General features: G+C 46.9%; 1 protein-coding gene across 1 annotated transcript in view; it reads right to left on the bottom strand.

Moving 5' to 3' along the window:
• LOC311327371 (frizzled-3-like) overlaps window positions 1-17,649 on the bottom strand; it is a gene marked incomplete at its 3' end in the record, with an annotated part of 39,567 nt that overhangs the window by 19,441 nt on the left and 2,477 nt on the right. Inside the window, exon 2 of the mRNA XM_084460411.1 lies at window positions 17,357-17,649. This exon is cut by the window's right edge and continues 332 nt beyond it. Within this exon, the coding sequence (XP_084316537.1) occupies window positions 17,357-17,614 (258 nt within the window). The 5' untranslated portion in view covers window positions 17,615-17,649. The remainder of the gene's footprint in view (window positions 1-17,356) is intronic.

The raw sequence follows: 17,649 nt of genomic DNA, 5'->3' as shown, positions 1-17,649 counted from the left end.
ATCCGCAGGTCCTCGGAGCAACGCAGGTTCACCATGGGGTGGAAGGGCTGGGGTGACAGGGGGTGACAGGAGATGACAGGGGGGGTGTTAGGTGTCACGGATGATGTTTCCTACAGGGGAAGCTGCTTGACGTTGTGTAGATTAAGTCTGTCTCACGCACACACACACACACACACACACAAATTCTCTCATCACCAAACGGTCGCTAATGGCACATCTAGAGGTTCATATTGAGCTATTAAACAGACGTGAACGAGAGGAGAAAAAGGGAGAGAGACCTTGGGTCTACAGTACACCATCTATAGAGAACAGTACACCATCTATAGAGAACAGAACACCATCTATAGAGTACAGAACACCATCTATAGAGTACAGAACACCATCTATAGAGAACAGAACACCATCTATAGAGAACAGAACACCATCTATAGAGAACAGAACACCATCTATAGAGAACAGAACACCATCTATAGAGAACAGAACACCATCTATAGAGAACAGAACACCATCTATAGAGAACAGAACACCATCTATAGAGAACAGAACACCATCTATAGAGAACAGAACACCATCTATAGAGAACAGAACACTATCTATAGAGAACAGAACACCATCTATAGAGAACAGAACACCATCTATAGAGAACAGAACACCATCTATAGAGAACAGAACACCATCTATAGAGAACAGAACACCATCTATAGAGAACAGAACACCATCTATAGAGAACAGAACACACCATCTATAGAGAACAGAACACCATCTATAGAGAACAGAACATCTATAGAGTACAGAACACCATCTATAGAGAACAGAACACCATCTATAGAGAACAGTACACTATCTATAGAGAACAGAACACCATCTATAGAGAACAGAACACCATCTATAGAGAACAGAACACCATCTATAGAGAACAGAACACCATCTATAGAGAACAGAACACCATCTATAGAGAACAGAACACCATCTATAGAGAACAGAACACTATCTATAGAGAACAGAACACCATCTATAGAGAACAGAACACCATCTATAGAGAACAGAACACCATCTATAGAGAACAGAACACCATCTATAGAGAACAGAACACCATCTATAGAGAACAGAACACCATCTATAGAGAACAGAACACCATCTATAGAGAACAGAACACTATCTATAGAGAACAGAACACCATCTATAGAGAACAGAACACCATCTATAGAGAACAGTACACCATCTATAGAGAACAGAACACCATCTATAGAGAACAGAACATCTATAGAGTACAGAACACCATCTATAGAGAACAGAACACCATCTATAGAGAACAGAACACCATCTATAGAGAACAGAACACCATCTATAGAGAACAGAACACCATCTATAGAGAACAGTACACCATCTATTGAGAACAGAACACCATCTATAGAGAACAGAACACCATCTATAGAGAACAGTACACTATCTATAGAGAACAGTACACCATCTATAGAGAACAGAACACCATCTATAGAGAACAGAACACCATCTATAGAGAACAGAACACCATCTATAGAGAACAGAACACCATCTATAGAGTACAGAACACCATCTATAGAGAACAGTACACCATCTATAGAGTACAGAACACCATCTATAGAGAACAGAACACCATCTATAGAGAACAGAACACCATCTATAGAGAACAGAACACCATCTATAGAGAACAGAACACCATCTATAGAGAACAGAACACCATCTATAGAGAACAGAACACCATCTATAGAGAACAGAACACCATCTATAGAGAACAGAACACCATCTATAGAGAACAGAACACCATCTATAGAGAACAGAACACCATCTATAGAGTACAGAACACCATCTATAGAGAACAGAACACCATCTATAGAGAACAGAACACCATCTATAGAGAACAGAACACCATCTATAGAGAACAGAACACCATCTATAGAGTACAGAACACCATCTATAGAGAACAGAACACCATCTATAGAGTTCACATGCACAATGACGGTATGACTCAGCGAGTCTATAAGTCAAACATAATTTACATTAGGGCCCTCAGGATAGACACAGGAAGTTCTCCTCTGGTGAAAAGATGAAGGTTGGGATGACTCAACACTTATCACAAAGGCAGATGGCTGACTGCAACACACGCACACCACACACACACGCACACACACATCAGTGATTCTGTGAAAGGGGGATTAGATATGAAGCGTTCCACGGGAACCTCAAGGCTCTCTCTCCAACACGCACATCACAGGCGGATCTGATTCCCAAAGAAGGCCAGATAAACGGATATCACCTACAGACAGGCAGGGGATTTCCTGGATTACACTTTAGGAAGCATCAGATACGGACGTGTGTGTGTGTGTGTGTGTGTGTGTAAATAGAGACTAGGGTGTATTCTTCGTCTTGTTCCGTTTGCTCTGTCTAGATCTTTTTCTCTTTTCCTTTTCTTATGTACTCATACTTCTGACATGTTACAACAGGCCTAAACCTACTTGTTATATACATTCAAGGTAGATAAACGGTATAGTATGGTCCCTTGATAATTCATATAGCCTACTTGAGCTGTTGTTTGTATTTACTGATGATTTCAATGCCATCATCTATGCTGAGACGACGATGTAATGTAACTTCATTGCTATTTTCCACCAAGTGTTTTGATATGTTTGTATAAAGTTACTGTCTATTGAATGTGTTCTATGCTAGTACCTCCCCTCACCCTGGTGGGGTGGATGACTGTGAGCAGTATAAAAGAGTCGGTACTTCATACTTGGATGATGCTCTGACAAAGACACATGCTGAAACGCGTTAGTCTGACAACAGCCCAACGAAAAATATGACTCTGAGCCAAAAGTCTTGCACTTATGTTTTCCTAGGAGTGCCACCATTTCCACCTCAATCAATCAATCAATCAAAGCTTTATTTGTAGAGCGCATTTCATACCCAGAGGGAACACAATGCGCTTTACAGAGAACAAGGGAAGTGGGCATACGACCCACCCCTACATATTCCAGAGGGAAGCAAAAAAACAGTAATCACCCAGGGGGCCAGATAAGTGAGCTGTAAAAAAAAAATCCCTGACCCCTCTCAACAAGGCGATCGAGCTCCAGGAGTATGTTTGTCTACCGGCTAAGAACATTTATAAAGCAATACATTACATTAAATTACATTTCAGAGAAAGAGAGGCTAAAAAAGCATCATAGGAGAGAGGACATCCTATGGACATACTTGGTGTCTTATTCTACAGAGACCGTGTGCAGTCCTGAGGGGACATTAGGAGACGCACAAAAGACCCCCCATCCCCTCTCTCTATCCCGCGTCTCTCCTTCCGCCCATCTCTCTCTTTCTCTGCTATGTAAGCCCCCCCCCCTCCCCTCTCTTTCTAAATCAACAAAAGTGTGTTTAAAGTCTTACATGAGGGACCAGATGAGGATATGAGGTCTGGTCTGTGATGTCACGTCCTGTTCTGGTCTGAGAGTGCACCAGAGGGCATTCTGGGCCTTGAACAGCCTGGCGCTTCAGACTGGTTCTGGTACTGAGAGTGGTTGTGCATGTGTGTGTGTGTGTGTGTGAGAGAGTGGGTGTGTGTGTGTGTGAGAGAGTGAGCCATGTGTATGTGTGTGTGTGTTAAGACTGTGGCATGTCAAAACTATACAATGAATGTGGTTGTGTGTGTGTGTGTGTGTGTGTGTGTGTTAGGCTGTACAATGACAGTGGTTCAGGCGAGCTACACAGAGACGAGCAGAGCTCCGTCTGATGGTAATGGAAGGAGACAAACACGGCACTTAAGAGCCTGGGCAGCCTCACTACCCAGGGTGCACCCTGCTCCTCATCCCCTCTACCCCGGCCCAGTTTGTTTTGATCGCTCTCGATTGGTGTATTCCAGATCTGCGCCTCAAATAAACGGCCCACCCGCAAATGGGTGCACTGACGCGTGGGTTCCCCCCGACATGGTTTTAAAGAGTAGAGCACCCCAACACACACACACACACACACACACACTATACTGTATGTGTGCAGTAATACTAGTGTGTGTGTGTGTGTGTTCAGAAGACAGAGAGAGAAGTAGAGCGTGTGAGCTTGACTGTACGGGCTGCAGCTCCCAGCTGAGCATCACACGCACCGTCTCTGAAGACGAGGGGAGTGAGAGTTTGAGGCTGTGAGCCTCGGCTACGTACGCTAACGCATCACTGTGTGTGTTTGTACGGCTACGTACGCTAACGCATCACTGTGTGTGTTTGTACGGCTACGTACGCTAACGCATCACTGTGTGTGTTTGTACGGCTACGTACGCTAACGCATCACTGTGTGTGTTTGTACGGCTACGTACGCTAACGCATCACTGTGTGTGTTTGTACGGCTACGTACGCTAATGCATCACTGTGTGTGTTTGTACGGCTACGTGCGCTAATGCATCACTGTGTGTGTTTGTACGGCTACGTGCGCTAACGCATCACTGTGTGTGTTTGTACGGCTACGTACGCTAACGCATCACTGTGTGTTTGTACGGCTACGTACGCTAACGCATCACTATGTGTGTTTGTACGGCTACGTACGCTAACGCATCACTATGTGTGTTTGTACGGCTACGTACGCTAACGCATCACTGTGTGTGTTTGTACGGCTACGTACGCTAACGCATCGCTGTGTTTGTACGGCTACGTACGCTAACGCATCACTGTGTTTGTACGGCTACGTACGCTAACGCATCACTGTGTTTGTACGGCTACGTACGCTAACGCATCACTGTGTTTGTACGGCTACGTACGCTAACGCATCACTGTGTTTGTACGGCTACGTACGCTAACGCATCACTGTGTTTGTACGGCTACGTACGCTAACGCATCACTGTGTGTGTTTGTACGGCTACGTACGCTAACACATCACTATGTGTGTGTGTGTGTTTGTACGGCTTTGGCTTACTTTGAGAAGAGATCAAAGATCAAACATCTACTCCTCTCACAAACGCACACGCACACACACACACACACACACACACACACACTCTACCAGGAGCCTGGAGGAACACTTAACGCAGCAGTATCCAGCTTAGTGTAGTTTCCACATGACCGGGTTCCACTGTCCAGCTCAGTGGCCTGTTTCTGCACCACTGTCCTCTGATGTTCCTGCTCTCTGTGTGTGTGTGTGTGTGTGTATGTGTGTGTGAGTGTGTGTGTGTGTTCTCCAACTTCTCTCCTCTATGAGCGCAGCCACTCTTTCCCTCTGCGTGTGTGCTCTTCATCTCTCTCTATGTGAATGTATTCCTCCTACATCTATGTATGTGTGTGTGTGTGTGTGTGTGTGTGTATGTGTGTGTGTGTGTGTCCCTTCTCCATCCAGTTCGCTTTGCTCCACACAGAGAATATTGATATTAAGTGGCTGGGGGGGGGGGGGGGGGTAAGTGAGTGAGTGTGTGTGTGTGTGTGTGTGTGTGTGTGAGAGAGAGAGGGTGTGTGTGTGTGTGCGTGCGTGTGTGTGAGTGGGAGGGGTGTTATTAAAAAAGGTTGGAGGGCGAGGAAGGAGAGAATAGCAAATCAAGCCTCTATTCATGTCAACTTGGGTTTTCATCTGCGTTGTGTCACGGTCCAAGAGCACTTCAGAGGGACAAAGACCTCTGGAAAGAAGCCAGCCAGGGGGACGACAGAACGACTTCTCCTCTGCTTCTCAGAGAGGGAGGGAGGGATGAGGAAGGAAAGAGAGACCTTCTCAGAGAGGGAGGGAGGGATGAGGAAGGAAAGAGAGACCTTCTCAGAGAGGGAGGGATGAGGAAGGAAAGAGAGACCCTGACAAAAATGTTTCAGAGGTACAACCATGCCCAGATGAACCAGGGGCCCAAACCAGGGCTCAAAAACCACACTAGCGACATGGAAAACCAGTTCAGTTTAACTGATTTATCCTTCATGGCGGTCAAAGTCAAATTTTCGTCATTAATCGATTTTCATCAAATTGTGATCATAATTGTTTTCCTCTTTCAAATAAACACAAACATAAAAAATTATTTAAATTGAACGGAACTAATGTCAGGCATCGTCAGGTCTGTAGTGCTAAATGGGGAATGGAATTGTGGATAAATTACCCTCAAAAACAATGGAATTGTGTTGTGTTTTTTTTACTTTTTTTTCATTCAAAGAAACACATCTTTTAAAATATTGGAATCAAATCTTTCAAATGTCAGCAAAAATCAATCGTCCATACCACCCACTGATTAATTAATAACTTTGAAAAACGTGCACATCCCTAATATTTAACCACTACAGGGGCGGCTGTAGCTCAGGAGGTAGAGCGTGGGGTCGACGGTTCGAATCCCGGCTCCTCCTGACGACATGTCGAAGTTTCCTCGGGCGAGACACTGAACCCCAAATTGCTCCCAATGAGCAGGCTAGCGCCTTGCATGGCAGCTGCTGCCACGGGTGTGTGAACACGTGTGTGAATGGGTGAATGAGAGGCCTTCATTGTAAAGCGATTTGGATAAAAGCACTACAAGTGAAGTCAATTCACCATTTAGCTGTGACACTTTTATCCAAAGTGACTTAAAATACATTTAACGTAGGCAGTCAGTCAGTGCACTACTCCTCACCAGAACTCACAAGTGCATCTCCCTTCTAAACAAGAGACTAGAGCATAATCTACAACACACTAATCTGTCGGGCTAAAGCCAACCACTGTCATAACTTCACTCAATGTGTGTTACATGCAAAATGCAATTATTGTTAGTCGCTTTGGATAAAAGCGTCTGCTAAATGACTGTAATGTAATGTTAGTTTCATGGTAGAACGTGTCCCTCTAGTCAATGTGTGTTAGTTTCATGGTAGAACGTGTCCCTCTAGTCAATGTGTGTTAGTTTCATGGTAAAACGTGCCCCTCTAGTCAATGTGTGTTAGTTTCATGGTAAAACGTGCCCCTCTAGTCAATGTGTGTTAGTTTCATGGTAGAACGTGCCCCTCTAGTCAATGTGTGTTAGTTTCATGGTAGAACGTGTCCCTCTAGTCAATGTGTGTTAGTGTCATGGTAAAACGTGTCCCTCTAGTCAATGTGTGTTAGTTTCATGGTAAAACGTGACCCTCTAGTCAATGTGTGTTAGTTTCATGGTAGAACGTGTCCCTCTAGTCAATGTGTGTTAGTTTCATGGTAGAACGTGTCCCTCTAGTCAATGTGTGTTAGTTTCATGGTAGAACGTGCCCCTCTAGTCAATGTGTGTTAGTTTCATGGTAAAACGTGCCCCTCTAGTCAATGTGTGTTAGTTTCATGGTAGAACGTGTCCCTCTAGTCAATGTGTGTTAGTTTCATGGTAGAACGTGCCCCTCTAGTCAATGTGTGTTAGTTTCATGGTAAAACGTGCCCCTCTATACAATGTTTTTTCCTGATTGTTCTAAACAAAGATGAGAGAACGCAGACCAATTTTCCATGGCAGATGAGCCTGTCTGCTGGTGTTGTTTTGGGCAGACATCTGAGTGGGAGGAGAGCTGTGTGTGTGTGTGTGTGTGTGTGTGTGTGTGTGTGTGTGTGAGCGAGTGGGAGGTGTGAAATGTGGCTGGTTTTCTGGCAGAGACGGAAGAGAAAAAAGACCCCAACTGTTCCTCCTCTTCAATGGAGGGATTAAGTTCCTCTCCTTCCCTTCTCTCCTTCCCTTCTCTCCCTCCATCTCTCTCTCAGGAGCTCTGGCTGCTGTACACAGACTGAATGGAGGAGAGAGAGAGAGAGAGAGAGAGAGAGAGAGAGAGAGGGGGGCCTCTTCTGTGGAAGAAATAAATAATTTCCTGCTCTCTCTGTTCCCCTCTTCCAGCCTGTCTGTGTCTTTCTTGGTCAGGTGAGAATAACAAGTAGGGTGGGGCTGAAGTGTGTGTGTGTGTGTGTGTGTGTGTGTGTGTGTGGTGAGGGGGTGGAGCTTAGGGAGACGGTAGAAAAGCCAGGTTGTCAGCTCCACAGAAACCCTGTCTCCAGCTTCTAATGGAGGGAAGGAGAAGAGGTGAGAAGAGAGGGAGGGAGCGAGGGATGGAAAAGAGGAGGGGAGGATTAGGAAGTCAAAAGCAGTCTGGAGAATGTGAGAACCTGACATGACACACACACGCACACACACACACAGTCTCTCACGCTCTCTCTGTGACAACTCACACATCTGTGATTGACTCTACACAGTGGACGGACATGCAGCTATTCAGTGTTAATGATGTAGGCTCAGACGAGGATCTGACCAGGGATTGGTGCTCAATACGTCCCTTCTCAATACGTCCCTTCTCAATACGTCCCTTCTCTATACGTCCCTTCTCTATACGTCCCTTCTCAATACATCCCTTCTCTATACGTCCCTTCTCAATACATCCCTTCTGAATACATCCCTTCTGAATACATCCCTTCTCAATACATCCCTTCTCAATACATCCCTTCTCAATACATCCCTTCTCAATACATCCCTTCTGAATACATCACTTCTCAATACATCCCTTCTCAATACATCCCTTCTCAATACATCCCTTCTCAATACATCCCTTCTCAATACATCCCTTCTCAATACATCCCTTCTCAATACATCCCTTCTCTATACGTCCCTTCTCTATACGTCCCTTCTCAATACGTCCCTTCTCAATACATCCCTTCTCAATACATCCCTTCTCAATACGTCCCTTCTCAATACGTCCCTTCTCTATACGTCCCTTCTCTATACGTCCCTTCTCTATACGTCCCTTCTCTATACGTCCCTTCTCTATACGTCCCTTCTCAATACGTCCCTTCTCTATACGTCCCTTCTCTATACGTCCCTTCTCTATACGTCCCTTCTCAATACGTCCCTTCTCAATACGTCCCTTCTCAATACATCCCTTCTCAATACATCCCTTCTCAATACGTCCCTTCTCAATACGTCCCTTCTCTATACGTCCCTTCTCTATACGTCCCTTCTCAATACGTCCCTTCTCTATACGTCCCTTCTCTATACGTCCCTTCTCTATACGTCCCTTCTCTATACGTCCCTTCTCAATACATCCCTTCTCAATACATCCCTTCTCAATACATCCCTTCTCAATACGTCCCTTCTCTATACGTCCCTTCTCAATACATCCCTTCTCTATACATCCCTTCTCAATACGTCCCTCTCAATACATCCCTTCTCTATACGTCCCTTCTCAATACGTCCCTTCTCTATACGTCCCTTCTCAATACATCCCTTCTCAATACGTCCCTTCTCAATACATCACTTCTCAATACATCACTTCTCAATACATCACTTCTCAATACGTCTTCTCAACACATCACTTCTCAATACATCCCTTCTCAATACATCCCTTCTCTATACGTCCCTTCTCAATACATCCCTTCTCAATACATCCCTTCTCAATACATCCCTTCTCAATACACCACTTCTCAATACATCCCTTCTCAATACATCCCTTCTCAATACGTCCCTTCTCAATACATCCCTTCTCAATACATCCCTTCTCAATACATCACTTCTCAATACACCACTTCTCAATACATCCCTTCTCAATACATCCCTTCTCAATACATCCCTTCTCAATACATCCCTTCTCAATACGTCCCTTCTCAATACATCCCTTCTCAATACATCCCTTCTCAATACATCCCTTCTCAACACATCCCTTCTCAATACATCCCTTCTCAATACATCACTTCTCAATACATCACTTCTCAACACATCCCTTCTCGATACGTCCCTTCTCAATACATCCCTTCTCAATACATCACTTCTCAATACATCACTTCTCGACACGTCCCTTCTCGATACGTCCCTTCTCGATACGTCCCTTCTCGATACGTCCCTTCTCGATACGTCCCTTCTCGATACGTCCCTTCTCGATACGTCCCTTCTCAATACATCCCTTCTCAATACATCCCTTCTCAATACATGTGTGTGTGTGTGTGTATGTGTATGTGTGTGTTACACAAGAGTCTCTCACTGCAGCCCAAAAACTGTCAGACTCCCATCAGCTCCCTCTCCATCATCAACCATCTGCATCCCTCCGTTCTACATCCCTCTATTTGTCCCTCCATCATCCTTACCCCTCCGAGGCAGTCACACACACACACACACACACACACACACACACACACACACACACACACACACACAGTCAGTTACAGTCAGTCTGTCTCCCTCTCACACACAGTAACACACACACACAGTAACACACACACACAGTCAGTCAGTCACAATCAGTCTTTCTCTCTCTCTCACACACACAGTAACACACACACACACACACACACACACACACACACACAGTCAGTCAGTCACACAGTCAGTCTTTCTCTCTCTCTCTCACACACACACACACACACACACACACACAGTAACACACACAGTAACACACACCCACTTACACACACACACAGTCAGTCAGTCAGTCACACACAGACTCCGCCTCCCCTCTCCCGTGTTACTAAGAGAGACAGGCGACCATGAAAGGATGAGAGGAACAAACACAGCGTTCTCTCTCTCTAATCTTCCCCTCTTTTCTCCAGCTCGCTGAAAAGAGGTGGAACAAAGGAATAGCCCTCTCCCACACTCCCTCTCTCACGGCGTCATCCGTTTATTCATCCCACCATCCACCCTTCAGTCAAGATCTGACATTCACTACATGAACCACTTCCCCTCCTCCTCCCTCGTTCTCTTTTCTTCCCTCCCTCCATCCTCCCATCCACTCTTCTATCTGAGGTGTTCCCACAGTCCTCCAGTCTCCCCCTCCTCCCTCTCTCTCTCTCTCCTCCACTCATCCCCTGCTAGTAAGTACATTTCCCCTCCGGCGACCAAGGCAACCCACGATGCTCAGCAAGTAGCCAACCTGAGGAGAGGGTTCTGATTGGTCCCCGTCCTCTCCCAGAGGTCAGAGGGCGAGGCGTACACGCAAAGCCATTCACAATCCCACGGAGCGTGAGTGTGTGGGAGAGATGGAGGGAGTGGGGAGGAGAGGCGGAGAGGGAGAAGAAAGTGAGAGCCCGCAGATGGAGAGATGCTGGTAGCAGTGGCCCCTCTGCCGGCTAACCACCCACACAACTTCTGCTGCCACGGACACACGCACCTTCAAACGTGGGATTTATGGTGCGTTCGTTTATAACTCGGAGGTGGCAAATTGCAACTTGCTACTAGGAATGATGAAATAAAACGCAGCATGAACTCGCAGTTCCTCGTCGCAAATTCAGATATGTTTCTCAGCCCCCAGTTGCCGGCTGACGTCAATATCATATCATATCATCATCGTATCATTCACTATAGCTCGAATGCACACAGGTCAGAGGTAGGTATTTTGCCACTTGCGACTTGCCACCTCCGACCACAAACGAACGCACCATAACAATCAGGTTTGGACCTACGCAACGTTGTCTTTCCTATACTGTCACTATGGAAACACGGAAGCTCCAGACTCTCGCCTCCTGAGCCTTAAACACAGCCTTGTGTGCGTGTGTGTGTGTGTGTGTGTGTGTGTGTGAGAGGGGGGGGGGTGGTGGGGGCAGAGATTGGCTTAACATAAGACAAGGATAAGCTATGTTTTTTATCAGGGGGTGAACTGCACTAAGCACTATGGGCTCTCCACCCAGAGTGGACCACTATAATCACTATAGAGACATAGTTCACACAGACAGGGTTTTTCCTGCATAGAGATTTTTTGGCGCCCCCCCCCCCCCCCCCCCAAAGAGATTTTAGCCAGAGCCAAAGGAAAATCACCAGTGCCAAGATGGAAAAAAATCTGAATAAATAACGCAATTCAATCCTCTCCAAATGTGTTTGATAGCTTGTTTCAAGTGCAGCCCATCCCTCTTTCTTGCATTGTCCCTGGTTTGGACCACTAGTAATCAAGATCATTAATAGACAGGTTATCAGCATATACATATACGCATCAGCAACATATACGCGGGGTGCGAAAGTTGATTTTGTTTAGAATGTGTGATTTATTTTTGTTATTAGCGTTTATTTATTTTTACTATTTATTCCTAGGTTTGAGCGCACACACTCACAAGTTGTTGATTGATGATTGATTTAAATTGTAAGGAGGGGTAGGACAAGATAAGCTTTTTCTTCCTTCTGCCCCTTCTCGAACTTATCATTCTTAAATTTATAGGGACTAGGTAATATAGCCTTGTATATAGAAACTTTACGTTTATTTTTTTTTGTGTTTTTATGTTTTGATTGTTCAAGATAAATAAAGATCAAAACAATTTTGCATTAGTAGTAGTTAACCTAGTCAGTTTGTTAGTGAGCTGTTAAGTCTGTCTGTCTGTCTGTCTGTCTGCTATGGTTGCTGGAGGTGTTTGTCTGTCTGTCTGTCTGTCTGTCTGCTATGGTTGCTGGAGGTGTCTGTCCGTCTGTCTGTCAGTCTGTCAGTCAGCTGGTTGTGAGTTTGGTGTGAACAGCTCTATAGAAACTTCTAGATAATCATGACTCTGTGGACGACTAAGGTTCCCTTTATGTCTCTGACTGACTGAATGGGATAATCACCCCAATTCATCTGCATAGTAAGTAACGCGCGGGCGCGCGCACACACACACACACACACACACACACACACACACACACACACACACACACACACACACACACACACACACACACACACACACACACACACACACACACACACACACACACACACACACACACACACACACACACACACACACACACACACACACACACACAGGTTCCCAGTGTTGTGGGGTACTGGTGGTCCTTGTTAAGCAGAGTTTGAGGGACTGGACCTCATGCTGTGGCAGAGACAAACACAGCCTCTCATGGAGGTCTGATAGAGACAGGGTTGGGCTAGGCTGGGGTTGGCCTGGGCTAGACTGGGGTTGGCCTGGGCTAGACTGGGGTTGACCTGGGCTAGGATGGGGTTGACCTGGGCTAGGCTGAGGTTGACCTGGGCTAGGCTGAGGTTGACCTGGGCTAGGCTGAGGTTGACCTGGCCTTGGAGTTGTTCTATCCGTCCTGTAGCCATCCACTGGTTTATCATCAACTTTGCAACTCTCAGTTGCATAGTAAAGGTAGGCTACACTTCGCTCACGACTAGCTAGGCTGGTCAGGAGTATTAGTTCTGGTTGCTGGGGTTCAATGTTCGTTGCTTTGAAAATCGATATTAAGACACTGAAATAGTCAGTATTTGTCCCATAAATGTTTCCAATGATGTAACCGTTGTATAAAAACAATGACTCACTTGAGAGTTGTGGTATATGGCCAATATAGCCTAGCACAGGTTGTGCTGGTCGGCACAACCCATGGTATATTGGCCATATACCACAACCCGTGAGTTATTGCTTCAATAAGCCATGCCTTTAACTCCATAATTACACCAGAACTGTGTGCTCCCCTCCCACGCGTCATGGCGACATGTAGCCTATATTATCACTCCGGAATGTTCTGGTGGCTTGAGACGCGGGAGTTGTGAATTACCCTGGCTCAGCGTATGATCTGTTAAGATCATCTCCTATCTCGCTCTGAAAAGCATACACGTCCTTTCTTGACAATATAACAAGAATATGAAGGCTACAATAAGAAAACAATCAGAGACGATACAACATGCCCCATGGTGTAGTAGGCGAATCAATTAACCCCTTCTCAGTAGACGTGCGCATTCTCACTCTGCACACAAGCCGAAGTTAGAGTAACACCAAAATATATATACATATTAATATATATTAATAAACGTGACAAAAATTATAAAATAATAATAATTAGGAGTCTCAACTCTGTGTGGCAGATGGACAGCAGAGACCACCCTCCTGACTAACACACACTCCGACGCTCTGATGTGGGGGCGTTGAGTGAGCACAAACCAATATTGGCTTCTCTATAGAAACTAAAGAGCTCATTTGTCAACGCCCCCACCTTCACTCTCTCATTCCACAGCACTTTCCCCTCTCCTCCCTCCCTTTCTCTCTCCTCCCTCCCTCCCTCCCTCCCTCTCCGATTTAATTGACTGCAGTGGCGGATGCAGAGAGAATGGCAGCGCTCTCAGAATCAATCCCTCCATTGTGTGGGAGAGAGAGGGCAGATTAGCTGCTAGTTAGCGCCGCTGGTGAAGAATGGCAGCTGGCCACGCCCGCTCTGCTGTCCATCATATCACAAACACACACACACACACACACACACCGTGTGTGTGTGTGTAGACGGTTTTATACAGCACTTTCATGGCGGGGATCTCGAGTCTTAATCACGCCACGTCATTGTGTCTAAAAAGCACTGTCACATAATGGGGGGATATTCTGTCGCTCCTTGCACGCCGGCAACGGAGGTCGTACTATTGCCGAATGGCTGGTATAAATGGGAAAGCCGGCATTGCGGTTGCCGTGACGATTTGTTGATTAGCCAATGAGAGGAGAGCTTGGAGAAACGCGCGTCGTGCTCTTTTCTCGATATGTAAACAAGACTGGGGTTTCATCCCATCACTCGCTTTGAGAGTCCTTTGTGAGAGGAAGTAGACACACTGCTACTATTCAGTTAATTTCGCACGTAGCCCACTTCTGATCAGATTTTTGTCATTTAAATAACTAGGAATTAGTCTACTAAACAAAAGTAAGTTGGTTAATAAGACTACTAAGACAATTTTGGGTTTAGCTCAATGCAGCCAAGCCTGCAACTACAGCTTCTCATTGGACAACTAGTGAATATTGCGTGTTTGAATCATGCCTCTGGATTTCCGGATTGCTGGCACGCTATATAAAATCACACATTATGCCATGTTATATAGAATCACACATTATGCCATGTTATATAAAATCACACATTATGCCATGTTATATAAAATCAGAAAACTGAGTTGTCTTCAATGCAGCAGGATCTCTGTATACATCAGGCTTGTGTTTATATGTGTGTGTGTGTGTGTGTGTGTGTGTGTGGGGGGGGGGGGGGGGGGGGGGTAGCCTGAATGTTAAATTACCGTATTAATGTAAATGTAACGCATAAACCACCCAGTGACAGGGGATATTAGTGTGTCTGGGCCTCACACAGAGAAACAGACACACACACACGCACACGCACACGCACACACACACACACAGACACACAGACACACACACACACAGGGGAGCTGGGACATAGCCAGCGCATCCCCTGAGGGTTATTATTCTATTTCCTCCCAGCATTTCTTTCCACTAGCAGAAAGCAAGAGGCCGGCTGGCCACACACATACACACATACACACACACAATCACACACACACGCACGCGCACACACACACACACGGAAGGCAGGCTGGTTTCAGATTACAGCTCTTCTTGTTGCCTCGACTGCATTTGTGAAGCGTCCTTCCTGGGCAGCAGGGTGGGATGTCTTTTCTCTAGCAGGGCGGCCTCTCTCTGAGCCCCTCTCTGAGCCCCTCTACGGCCCCTCTACGGCCCCTCTACGGCCCCTCTACTGCCCCTCTACTGCCCCTCTCTGAGCCCCTCTCTGAGCCCCTCTACGGCCCCTCTCTGAGCCCCTCTACGGCCCCTCTCTGAGCCCCTCTCTGAGCCCCTCTACGGCCCCTCTCTGAGCCCCTCTACGGCCCCTCTCTGAGCCCCTCTACGGCCCCTCTCTGAGCCCCTCTACGGCCCCTCTCTGAGCCCCTCTCTGAGCCCCTCTACGGCCCCTCTCTGAGCCCCTCTCTGAGCCCCTCTCTGAGCCCCTCTCTGAGCCCCTCTCTGAGCCCCTCTCTGAGCCCCTCTACGGCCCCTCTCTGAGCCCCTCTACGGCCCCTCTCTGAGCCCCTCTACGGCCCCTCTCTGAGCCCCTCTGAGCCCCTCTCTGAGCCCCTCTACTGCCCCTCTCTGAGCCCCTCTACGGCCCCTCTCTGAGCCCCTCTCTGAGCCCCTCTACTGCCCCTCTCTGAGCCCCTCTACGGCCCCTCTCTGAGCCCCTCTGAGCCCCTCTCTGAGCCCCTCTCTGAGCCCCTCTACGGCCCCTCTCTGAGCCCCTCTACGGCCCCTCTCTGAGCCCCTCTGAGCCCCTCTCTGAGCCCCTCTCTGAGCCCCTCTCTGAGCCCCTCTACGGCCCCTCTCTGAGCCCCTCTACGGCCCCTCTCTGAGCCCCCTCTCTGAGCCCCTCTCTGAGCCCCTCTACGGCCCCTCTCTGAGCCCCTCTACGGCCCCTCTCTGAGCCCCTCTCTGAGCCCCTCTCTGAGCCCCTCTCTGAGCCCCTCTCTGAGCCCCTCTCTGAGCCCAGCTACGGCCCCTCTCTGAGCCCAGCTACGGCCCCTCTGAGCCCCTCTACAGCCCCTCTATGAGCCCCTCTATGAGTCCGGCTAGATCTTTTATTTAATGAATGAATGAATAGTTCATTCATTCATTCATTCGTTCATTTTTGGAAATCAGTATCGATACCCAGCCCTAGTATTGATGTGTTGCATAACTTGGCAGTCATGTAATTAAGGTTACAGCTAAAAAAAACAGGTTTTAGTAACACTAACCGAATCAATATTGAATCGAATCGAATTGAATCGTGATAATCGATTCCGAACCTTGTGAATTGGAATCTAATCGATTCTTGAAATTCAAATCGATACCCAGCCCTACTAAGAAACTGTATTCTCCATCATCTTCAAAACTGTGACAAAGGAGAAAGGCGGAGAGGGAGGGGGGGGGCAGTAAGCAGAGAGAGGGTGATTGTGTGTCAGGCCAAGCAGCTCGTATTACTGCCTGGTAACCGTCTCTATGTAAACTACTGTTGTTGTCGCTCGGGGAAACGGTGGGCCAGTCCGTTTGCCGTAGGCCCCAAGACACAACATCAACTGTCAGTCTCACCAGCTACACCGAGCCTGCGAGTATGACCTCATTTCCCTAGCAGACACACTACCAATTGTTCCAAGTACAGTACACGGAACAATGTCCAAAGATAAACCTCTCAATGCATAGAATAAGGGCTGGGTATCGAGTCGAATTTCAAGAATCGATTCGATTCCGATTCACAAGGTTCAGAATCGATTATCACGATTCAATATTGATTCGGTTAGTGTTACTAAAACCTGTTTTTTTTAGCTGTAACCTTAATTACATGACTGCCAAGTTATGCAACACATCAATACTAGGGCTGGGTATCAATACTGATTTCCAAAAATGAATGAATGAATGAATGAATGAACTATTCATACCTTCATTTATTCATTCATTCAATAAAAGATCGATTTTGGGATTCATGAATCGATTCTGAATCATTTGATTCAGAATCGATTTTTTAAAACCAGCCCTACATAGAATGTTGACTCTTGGCACAAACATGAACCACCCTCCAACTACAGAAACTTCTCAGTTACTATTATAGACACACACACAAGCGCACACACACCACAGTATTTCATTATACATGGTTCTTGTATCCTTGAACACACTCACTCATACATAAACACACACACACACACAAGGGGGGGTGCGATACCTCCATGGCGAGCGCGGCGGTCTGCTGGTCGTAGTGGTTGAGCAGGTTGGGCATGAAGGTGGTGTTGTAGGACAGGCCCTGGCACATCCGCAGGCCGATGGGCTCGCAGGTGAACGCGCTGTGGCTCTCCTCGGACTCCGCCTGGATGGACGCGCAGGGCGCCGAGAGGGAGGAGAGGAGGAGCAGGAGGAGGTAGGGTGCTCCGGAGGGGACCCCCGCGGGCGTGGCGGGGGGGCGGGCCTTCCCACTCCCTCTCATGTCGGAGCCGGACGCTTAGGAGGAGCGGAGAGGAG

Source organism: Borostomias antarcticus (genome assembly GCF_949987555.1).
Source record: "Borostomias antarcticus genome assembly, chromosome: 32".
NCBI lineage: Eukaryota > Metazoa > Chordata > Actinopteri > Stomiiformes > Stomiidae > Borostomias > Borostomias antarcticus.
This window is presented reverse-complemented; position numbering and strand designations above follow the sequence as displayed.